The sequence below is a fragment of the Anolis carolinensis genome, chromosome 1 (assembly GCF_035594765.1).
Source record: "Anolis carolinensis isolate JA03-04 chromosome 1, rAnoCar3.1.pri, whole genome shotgun sequence".
Taxonomy (NCBI): Eukaryota; Metazoa; Chordata; class Lepidosauria; order Squamata; family Dactyloidae; genus Anolis; species Anolis carolinensis.
This window is the reverse complement of record NC_085841.1, coordinates 122851474-122862174: the sequence shown is the minus strand read 5'-3', so window position 1 is coordinate 122862174 and position 10701 is coordinate 122851474. Positions and strand designations below refer to the sequence as shown.

At 51.0% G+C, this 10701-nt stretch overlaps 1 protein-coding gene across 6 annotated transcripts in view; it reads left to right on the top strand.

The window, feature by feature from the left end:
* The first annotated feature begins 6696 nt into the window (after positions 1 to 6696).
* kcnq5 (potassium voltage-gated channel subfamily Q member 5) overlaps positions 6697 to 10701 on the top strand; it is a 425255-nt gene continuing 421250 nt past the window's right edge. For 2 of the 6 annotated variants that reach the window (XM_062969057.1, XM_062969056.1), the window contains exon 1: positions 9516 to 9648. Coding sequence is in view for 4 of the 6 variants with exons in the window: in XM_062969059.1 (XP_062825129.1) it covers positions 9227 to 9648 (422 nt within the window). In the remaining 2 variants the exon portion in view is untranslated. Of the gene's footprint in view, positions 9649 to 10701 lie in introns of all 6 variants that reach the window. The other 4 variants (XM_062969059.1, XM_062969058.1, XM_016996619.2 and 1 more) reach the window with 4 other exon arrangements.

The window sequence follows — 10701 nt, the reverse complement described above, 5'->3', positions numbered from 1 at the left end:
TCACATATACCAATAAACAATAAGCATACTTTGATATAATCCTGGCTTGGATCCTAAAAGGGGTAGTGGGCCAGAAAAGTCCAAATAGTTTTGTACAGTACAGATTAGGAAAGAGGTAGGTACCAGGGACTATTATCCCATTAAGGTGCTGGAGGAGGCATACACCTAAAGACTATGTACGGCTAAGGAGTAAAAATGCTATAAAAATAGAATGGACAAAGAGGGCAATCCCAAACTAAGGAAATCAGTTGCCAAAAGCCTGTTGGAAGAGCCAAGTTTTCAGACTCTTCCGAAAAATAAGGAGGGTAGGGGCCTGCCTAATCTCCTTGGGGAGAGAGTTCCAGAGCCGAGGGGCCACTATGGAGAAGGCCCTCTCCCTTGTCCCCACCAACCGCGATTGCGACAGTGATGGGATTGAGAGGAGGGCCTCCCCTGATGAATGGAGAGACCATGCAGGTTCATAGGGGGAAATACAGTCACGAAGGTAGGTGCATCCCGAACCGTTTAGGGCTTTATAGGTGATAACCTGCACCTTGAATTGGGCTCGGAAAATAAATGGCAGCCAATTGAGCTCCTTAAACAGGGAGGTAGACCGCACCCTGTAATTTGCTCCAGTTAGTAGCCTGGCTGCCAAGCGCTGGACTAGTTGAAATTTCCAGGCCATTTTCAAGGGCAACCCCACGTAGAGCACATTGCAATAATCCAGTCTAGAGGTAACTAAGGCATGGACCACCATGGCCAGATCTCTTGCGGCACGGTCGCAGCTGGCGCACATGTTTTAATTGTGCAAAGGCACTCCCAGCCACCGCCGACACCTGAGCATCAAGTGTCAGCTGTGAGTCCAGGAGGACCCCCAAGCTGTGGACCTGTGCCTTCAGGGGGAGTGCGACCCCGTCAAGCACAGGTTGCCACCCTATGCCCAGATCAGACGTACGACTAACCTGGAGGACCTCTGTCTTGTTAGGATTAAGCTTCAGCTTGTTCGCCCTCATCCAGGCCAACACAGCAGCCAGACACTGGTCCAGTATCCGAGGGGCTTCCTCGGATTTAGGTGGAAAAGAGTAGTAGAGTTGGGTGTCATCTGCGTAGAGATGGCACCGAACTCCAAAATTCTGGATGACCTCGCCCAGCGGTTTCATGTTGATGTTAAAAAGCATGGGGGATAGATTGGAACCTTGTGGGACCCCACAGTTCAATGGCCAGGGATCCGAGCAGGTGTTCCCCAGCTTCACCAACTGGGAACGACCCTCCAGAAAGGACTGGAGCCAGAACAAAGCTGTGCCCCCAAGGCCCAATCTAGAGAGTCGTCCCAGAAGGATACCATGGTATCAAAAGCCGCTGAGATGTCCAAGAGAGCCAGCAGGGTCACACTCCCCCTGTCCAGTTCTCTGCGGAGGTCATCCACCAAGGTGACCAAAGCCATCTCGGTACTGTACCCAGGTCTGAAGCCAGACTGCGATTGATCCAGAAAATCAGTATCTTCCAAGAATTCCTGGATCTGAGAGGCAACCACCCGCTCCAAGACCTTGCCCAAAAAAAGGAGGTTAGAGATTGGTCTGAAGTTACTTAAAATGGTGGAATCCAAGGAGGCCTTCTTCAGAACTGGCCTCACCATGGCTTGTTTAAGGCAAGATGGAAATTTACCCTGCTCCAAAGAGGCATTAATTATCCTCACAAACCAATCTAGTAACCCACCACTGGCCTATTTTAAAAGCCAGGAAGGGCAAGGATCAAGGGCACAGGTGGTCACCCTCACTGCTCCAAGGATCTTGTCCACGTCATCAGGTTGCATAAGCTGAAATGAATCCCACAAGCTCAAACAGACAGATGCCTTGGTTACCTCCTCTGGCATTGTATCAAGGCCAGCATCCAAGTCAGAACGAATCTTAGCGACTTTGTCTGCAAAATGGTGAGCGAACTTGCTATACCAAGTTGCCGAGTCGTCAGGTGCCCCCCCCCAAACATCAGGAGGGTGGAGGAGCTCCCCGACGACCCGAAACAACTCTGACGGTCTATTCATTGCAGACACGATGCGGGCAGTTGTGAAAACCTTCCTGGCTGCCTGCAATGCCACGGAGTAGGCCTTAGTGGCAGCTCTAGCCCATGTTCGGTCAGAGACATCACGAGATGTTTGCCAGCAGCACTCTAGTCTCCTTCTTGCGCGTTTCATCTCTGCCAGCTCCCCGGTAAACCAGGGTGCTGAAGAGACTCTGCGCAACAAGAGGGGACATTCAGGGGTGATCATGTCTATTGCCCTGGTCATCTCGCTATTATAGCAATCAACCAAGGCATCGACAGGATCGTCAGCCTCCATGGCAGGCAGATCCCCAAGAGACCTCAGGAACCCATCAGGATCCATAAGCCTCCTGTGTCTGGAGGAGTGGCTTAAAAAGCTGGGCATGTTTAGTCTGCAGAAGAGAAGGCTGAGAGGAGACATTAGCCATCTATAAATATGCGAGGGGAAGTCATAGGGAGGAGGGAGCAAACTTGTTTTCTGCCACTCTGGGGATTAGGACGCGGAACAATGGCTTCAAATTACAGGAAAAGAGATTCCACCTGAACATCAGGAAGAACTTCCTCACTGTGAGAGCTGTTCGGCAGTGGAACTCTCTGCCCTGGAGTGTGGTGGAGGCTCCTTCTTTGGACGTTTTTAAGCAGAGGCTGGATGGCCATCTGTCAGTGGTGTTTTGAATGTGGTTTTCCTGTTTCTTGGCAGAGGGTTGGACTGGATGGCCTGATAGTTCTCTTCCAAGTCTGTGATTCTATGATTTTATGAAACTTACGTGTGGTGAGCTGGAAGAAGCTTTTCTTCCTTAGGATGGCAAAGGTTTGCAAAGTCACAATTACACGTTCAAAATATTTATTGTGGTAAAAAGAAATCCATAGAAAAAGGTTCTTGGAGCTAACTAGCTCTCTAGGCTAGCTTCTGCGGAAGGTAAGGTAAAAATAACAAAAATATCTAAATAGCTACATTTTGCCTGGAGAATGGCAAAATGTGTCCTCTCAGTAAGGTAACAAAAAGGAGAAGGGACCCAAAATGGGGCTGACCATGTGGTCAAAGCCTTGGGTCAATAAACATTCCAAAATGTAGAGGAAGTTACATCATCCCTCAAAGAAATCACATTTACTACAACAACAAATGGGGAAGGTGATGGTAAACAAGTGAAGAAGAGTAGAGACAGGAAAGACCCCTTCTAGGCATGCATGGAGTATAGAGGGAGGTACCCTCATTCTAATCCTATTCTCTAGTCTAACTACTGATTGAGGACTTGAGACTTGTGGAGTCCAGGATGACAGCCAACAGTTTATTTTCCTGGTTTCCTCCTTTCTGTTGAAATCAGGGCCAGCTAACACCTCCCAACAAAGGATTTCCCCAGTCAGGAAGCAGCCAGGCTTTGAAATTGCAAGGCATTTCAATGCTAATCAAGTTGGCCAATTGCAACATTCACACTTGCCCCAGGCAGACAAGTTCTTTCTCCCACTCTGGACCTTCTACATATATATAAATCCCATGTGCCTAGTTTTCGACAGACCTCACAACCTCTGAGGATGCCTGCCATAGATGTGGACAACATTTCAGGAGATAGTGCTTCTGGAACATGGCCATACAGCCCAGAAAACTCACAGTGACCCAGTCATTCAGGCCATGAAAGCCTTCGACAACATATTAATAAAGGATTTACTTCTTCTATATGCTATGACTTGAGCATCCAGGGATTTTGATACTGATATCCATAGGGATCCTGGAATCAACCCCAGTGGATACCAAGGGGATTATTAACAGTACTGATAGTAGCACGAGTTGCATCATAGAAAAAAGGCATATAATAAAGCTCTGTTATGTTCTTGCCATTAAAAAAGACTCCTAAATATGTATAAAAAGGGATTTATTGTGCCATTGCATATGATAGGGTGTGTGTGTGTGGATTTCCTATATTATTGGGCTTGAGCATCCAAGGATTTTGGTATCCATGGGAATCCTAGAACCAAAACCCAAAGGAAAACAAGGGCTTCCTGTAAAACATTGATGGCAATAGCTGCATCAAAGGAAAAAAGGCATATGGAAAAATAATGTCATGTTCTTGCCATTTTAAAAAAGTGTCCAAAAGGGTCCCCTTCCGCTATCCTAGGTTTACAAGACAACAGCTTTTCCTGCCAGAGAAGTGCCAATGCGGTGCTGCCAACGGTTGACAGGTGGATGTGGCTTCACGCTGCCTCTGCCATGAAGACACATGCCTTATCGTCGCGCTCCATCTCGTTTCTTCTTCTATCTAGAAGGTGACAAGAAGACAAAGAATCCCGAAGAGAGTCCAGTGACTGCCTCTTGCTCTTCGGGCGCCTTGGAAAGGCGGGTCCTTCCTTCATTCATTCATTCACTCACTCCTTCCACCTCCTCTTCTCGGCGCGCCTGTTGGTCACAGCATCATTTCCCGACCTTTTTCCTTCTCCAAACAACTCACCCGCGCGTGCGGTTGACACTAGGAAAGGAGTGTCACGCTGCGTCTGTCAGAAAAAGAAAATTAAGAAGAGGAGCCGGCAGGAGAGGCAGCCCCGCCTGAGCCGCGAGAAGGGATAGCTTTTGCTTTTACTGAAGAAATAGGGGGGAAAGGAGAGGGGAAAAGTCAAAAGAAGCTCAATCCGACCCATATTATCTTCCAGGTGTGCATCTACACTGTGGAATGAATGCAGCTTGACTCCACTGGAACCGCCATGGGTCATTGTCATGGCAGCTAACGCGGAATAATAGCGCAAATATTTACACACGATACCCTCACTCTGATACATCAGGTGCTGTGAGAGGCAAGAGATTTAGCGCAATCCGCTTCACACTTTAATATATCTAGGAAGGCGCTGCTGTAAAATCTGCTTGTTGTTGTTGTTGTTGTTGTTGTTGTTTTTGTTGTTATGTTCTTTCAAGTTCTCCCTAATTTATAGCATCTATACCAGTGGTTCTTAACCTGGGGCCTCCAGATGTTTTTGGCCTACAACTCCCAGAAATCCCGGCCAGTTTACCAGCTGTTAGGATTTCTGGGAAGTGAATGCCAAAAACATGTGGGGATCCCTGATCTATACTGTTGCCAAAGGCTTTCATGGCCGGAATCACTAGGTTGCTGTGAGTTTTCCGGGCTGTATGGCCGTGTTCCAGAAGCTTAAGCGGCTGAGGGAGGAAAGGAAGGGGCCTGAGGCTGTTAGGAATGATGGGAGTTGAAGTCCAAAACACATGGAGGGCCCAAATTTGCCCGTGCCTCGTATAGATGCACCCTGTTCTGTCCCTTTCTCTCCCTCTCTGGGTGAGATTCTGCCTCATCCTCCACAGTCCTTCCCATCCCTTCGCTCTGAGATAGAATCATAGAATCATAGAATATTAGAATTGGAAGAGACCTTAGGGGCCATCCAGTCCAACCCCTGCCAAGAAGCAGGAAATCTCATTCAAAGCACCCCCGACAGATGGCCATCTAGCCTCTGCTTAAAAGCCTCCAAAGAAGGAGCCTCCACCACACTCCAGGGCAGAGAGTTCCACTGCCAGACTCTTTGAAGTTTTGGCGGGAACGTTTCAGAAGCCCCAAAAAGAGGGCGCCTTCACCTCTCCGTTTCTGGATTCCTTCTGCCCCCCAGTCAGCAGAGGCACAGTATTAGTAGTCCCACGAGAAAGAGATGCTCAAGCAACTTTAAGGAGTCTTACGATTTCGGGGTTTGGACTTCAAACCCCAGAAGCTCCAGGTGGCTTGGCCAACGCTCGGGAATTCTAGGAGCTGGAGCCTAAAACATCTTGGGGGGGGGGGGCAACGTTTGGTGACACTGTATAATTAATGCAGTTTGGCACGACTTTGACTGCCATGTCTCAATGGAAGGGAATCATAGGAGCTGTAGTTTGACAAGATCTTGTGCTTTCTCTACCAGAGAGTGCTAATGCCTCATCAAACATAGACCTAGGATGAGTTGATGTGAGTTTTCCGAGCTCTACGGCCATGTTCCAGAAGCATTCTCTTCTGACGTTTCACCCATATCTATGGCAGGCATCTTCAGAGGTTGTGAGGTCTGTTGGAAACTAGGCAAGTGGGGTTAATATATGTGTGAAAGGTCCAAGATGAGAGAAAGAACTCTTGTCTGCCTGAAGCAACTGTGAATGTTGCAGTTGACCTCCTTGATCAGCACTGAATAGCCTATTAGCTTCAAGGTCTGGCTGCTTACTGCCTGGGGAAATTCCTTGTTGGGAGGTGTTAGTGGCCCTGGTTGTTTAATGCCTGGAATTCCCTCATTTTCTGAGTGTTGTTCTTTATTTACTGTCCTGATTTTTTTTAAGAGTTTTAAAATATTGGTAAGCAGATTTTGTTCATTTTCATGGTTTCCTCCTTTCTGTTGAAATTGGCCACATGCTTGTGGATTTCAATGGCTTCTTTGTGTAGTCTGACAAGGTGGTTGTTAGAGTGGTCCAGAGGAATTCCAGACATGAATCAATCAGGGCCAGCTATCACCTCTCAATAACTGATTCCCCCAGAAAGTAAGCAGCCAGACCTTGAAGCTGAAAGGCTATTCAATGCTAATCAAGGTGGCCAACTGAAACATTCACACCTGACTCAAACAGGCAAGAGCTCTTTCTCCCACCCTGGACCTTCCACAGAGATATAAACCCCACTTGACTAGCTTCCAAGAGATCTCACAACCTCTGAGGATGTCTGCATAGATGCAGGCAAAACGTCAGGAGAGACGTTACAGCCCAGAAAACTCACAGCAACCCAGTGATTCCGGCCATGAAAGCCTTCGACAATACAAGGTCTTGAGCTTTCTCTGCCTGAGAGTGCTGGTGCCTCATCCAACAAAGTCCTAGGATCCCATCGCAGAGCCATGGCTGTCGAAGCGCCACTTTCATCCTGTGGTGTAGACTATGCGCCCCTTTAGACAGGGGAAGAATCGAGGTGCTGAGAGCAACAACAAACCCAGGAGACGGGCTCTAAAACTTGAGAGAAGAGGGGGCGGAGGAGAAGACAGAAAGAGAAAGCGAGAGAGATACTGAGAGATGGAGGGATAGAGGACAGATTGGAAGAGAGCCGGAAAGAGAAGTGTTTGCGAGGCTCTTGGAGGAGAGGAGCCTTCCGCTTGCATCCCGGCTCGGAACAGGAGCTGGCGCTGCTGCGGCTGCGGCTGAACTGGAGCCCGGTTGGTGCCTTTCCGCGGGAGGGAGGGAGGCTGGCTGCCTCGCCATGGCCGCGCGTCGCGCCTTATCACCAGTCTGATTAGCGCCCTCCTGACAGCTGCTCTTTCTTCCGGGAACGGAGGCGCAGCGGGAGCATCCTCCTCCGCTGACTTCTTCTTCGCTGGCTGGCCCTTCCATTTTTATTTTGTGAGGGAGGTTCTTTTTGACGCTTGGAAGGAGAGCAACAGCTTAGTTGCCTCCCTCCGTCCCTCTTCGCACAGCAGGAGCTTTCGGAGCGTCTTTTCCAAGGCTTCCCCTTCCCTTCTTCTTCCCCTGCTAATAAAGCAAGGCAGCCGGCTTGTCGCTTTCCCTACTCCTTCCCCTTCTTCTCTCTCCTCCAAGCAGCTTTCCTTGTCATTTGTGGAAGAAGAAAGAGGAGAAAGAGAGCGTGTGTTGCTCGGAGCTCTCTCTCCAGCCAGGGCTCCAAAGTTTGGCTTGGTTTGGATTCACCCCGAGGAAGAAAAGGGTCGCTGAAGCGGTGAGGCGGTTTGGGTGCCTCTGAGGGAAAGAGACGCGCGGGGAAAGTCTCCTTCCCTCCTCGCACAGCAGGAAGCTTTCGGGGCCTCTCTTTCCAAAGTTTCCCCTTTCCCTTCAACACCTCCTTTCTAATAAATCAAGACAGCCGGCTTGTCGCTTTCCCTACTCCTTCCCTCTTCTCCAAGCAGCTTTGCTTGTCATTTGTGGACATCCCTATATCTCACTCGGAGGCGAAAGAGAGTTCTGGGGCGTGTATTGCTTCAGAGCTCTCTCTCTATCCAGGCTCTCTCCGAGCCGTGGCGCCAAAGTTTGCTTTGGTTTGGCTCGACCCTGAGGAAGAAAAGGGTCCCTGAAGCAGTGAGGGAAGGAGACTTCTCTCGGTGTGGGAGGGAGGGGGTTTCTTTCCCCTTCCTTCCTTCCTTCCTTCCTTCCTTCCTTCCTTCCTTCCTTCCTTCCTTCCTTCCTTCCTTCCTTCCTTCTCTCCCTCCCTCTATTCAGCCTCTCTACGAGTCATGGCACCAAGGTTTGGCTTGACCCTGAGGGAGAGAAGGGTCCCTGAAGCAGTGGGGCAGTTTGGGAGCCTCTGAGGGAAAGAGACGCGAGTTTGGCTTGGTTTTGATTGACCCTGAGGAAGAAAAGCTCGCTGAGGCGGGAGGGAAAGGAGTACAGTATATTACCCGGAGCTCTCTCTTCAGCCTCTCTCCGAGCAGTGGCTCCAAAGTTTGGCTTGCTTTGGATTGACCCTGAGGAAGAAAAGCGTCCCTCTACAGTGAGGGAAAGAGACACGTGGAGAAGTCTCTCTCATTGAGGGAGGGAGGGGGTTTCTCTCACTCCCTTCCTTCCTACACGCTCTTCTTTCTCGCCCTCCTTCTATTCAGCCTCTCCCCGAGTCATGGCACCAAAGTTTGGCTTGGTTTGCATTGACCCTGAGGAAGAGAAGGGTCCCTGAAGCATTGAGGCAGTTTGGGAGTCTCTGAGGGAAAGAGGCACGAGTTTGGCTTGGTTTTGATTGACCCTGAGGAAAAAAAGGGTCCCTGAAGCGGTGAGGGAAAGAGACGCGCGGGGAAGTCTCTCTCAGTGAGGGAGGCGGTTTCTCTCTCCTTCCTTCCTTCTTTCCTTCCTTCCATCCATCTCTCCCTCCCTCTCTTCAGCCTCTCTCCGAGTCATGGCACCAAAGTTTGGCTTGACCCTGAGGAAGGGAAGGGTCTGAGGCTGTGAGGCGGTTTGGGAGTCTCTGAGGGAAAGAGACGCGGGGGAAGTCTCACTCAGTGAGGGGGGCTTTCTCTCCCTTCCTTCCTACGCCCTCTTCCTTCCTTCCTTCTCTCCCTCCCTCCCTCCCTTCGCAAGGTGGCCCTCTTCCTGCCCCGCTCTCTCTATCCTTCCTCCCTCCTCTTGCTTCTCCTTCGCCTCAGCGCCTAGAGGAGGCGGAGGAGGAGGAGGCGGCGGAGGAGGAGGCGGCTGCTTCCCTCCCTCCTTCCCTCCCTGCTTCCCTCCTTCCCTCGCTCCCTGCATCGCAAGGGGCGCCGCACCTTCCCCCGGTGCCATGAAAATGCCATGCCCCGCAGCCACAAGCAGGAGCCGGGCAGCGGCTCGGGCTCTGCCTCGGTCTCCGCGGGGCTCTGGCTGAAGAGCGGCAGCGGCTCCTCCTCCTCCGGCGGCGGCATGAAGGATGTGGAGTCCGGCCGGGGCAGGGTGCTCCTGACTGCGGCCCCTTCCCGCGGGGACGGCCTGCTCCTCCTGGGGGCCCCCGGCAGCGGCAGCGGCGGCGGCGGACTTCGGGAGGGTCGGCGGGGCAAGCCCGGCGGCGCCCGCATGAGCCTCCTGGGGAAGCCGCTCTCCTACAGCGGCGGCAACAGGAGCGGCAGAGGCGGCCACCCCATCTACCGGCGCAACGCCAAGTACAGGAAGCTGCAAAACTATCTCTACAACGTGCTGGAGAGGCCCCGCGGATGGGCGTTCATCTACCACGCCTTCGTGTGAGTCCAGGGGCAGTTTGCAGGGCGGGAGAGGTCTGGGGCCTCGCTTGCTTGACCTGCAACAGGTGGAAGGCAGGCATCCCCGGGAATGCCTTCGGGCAGGATGGGATGGGATGCGCGCGCAGAGGCGCTGCTTTGAAAGGAGCCATCCCTTGCGCGCTGTCCAACCTGGGTATTTGTTGCGGTTTCGAACTGGTATTGGAAGAAAGTGGTTTCGCGGCGCGGCGGCGGCGGCGGCGGCGGGGGGGGGGGATGACACAAGAGCGCTTTCGTGGGAGTTTGAGGTCTGGCCGCTAGTTTCGAGCTTCCCTGGGCTCTGGGAACATTGCAGTGTGCTTTTCTGAGATTGATGCAGTTTGACATCCAAAACACCAGTCCAAAACACCTGGAGGGCCCAAGTTTGCACATGCCTGGTCTAACTGCTATGGCTCAGCCAGTGATATGTAATCATGAGAGTTTCATGGGGTTGCTTTGAGTTTTCTGGGCTGTATGGCAGGCATCCTCAGAGGTTGTGAGTTCTGTTGGAAACCAGGCAAGTGGGGTTTATATATCTGTGGAATGTTCAGGGTAGGAGAAAGAGCTCATGTCTGCTTGAGGCAAGTGTGAATGCTGCAATTGCAAAGCCTTGCAGCTTCAAGTCCTGGCTGCTTCCTGCCTGGAAGGAATCCTTTGTTAGCTGGCCTTGATTGTTTCCTGTCTGGTATTCCCCTGTTTTTTGAGTGTTGCTCTTTATTTACTGTCCAGATTTTAGGTTTTTTTTTAAAATATTGGTAGCCAGATTGTGTTAGTTTTCATGGTTTCCTCCTTTCTGTTGAAATTGTCCACATGGTTGTGGATTTCAAGGGCTTCTCTGTGCAGTCTGACATAGTGGTTGTTAGAGTGGTCCAGCATTTCTGTGTTCTCAAATAATGTGCTGTGTCCAGGTTGGTCCATCAAGTGCTCTGCTATGGCTGACTTCTCTGATTGAAATAGTCTGCAATGCCGTTCAAGTTCCTTGATTTGTGTTTGGGAAGGCTGCGTTTAGTGGTCCCTATGTAGACTTGTCCACAACTG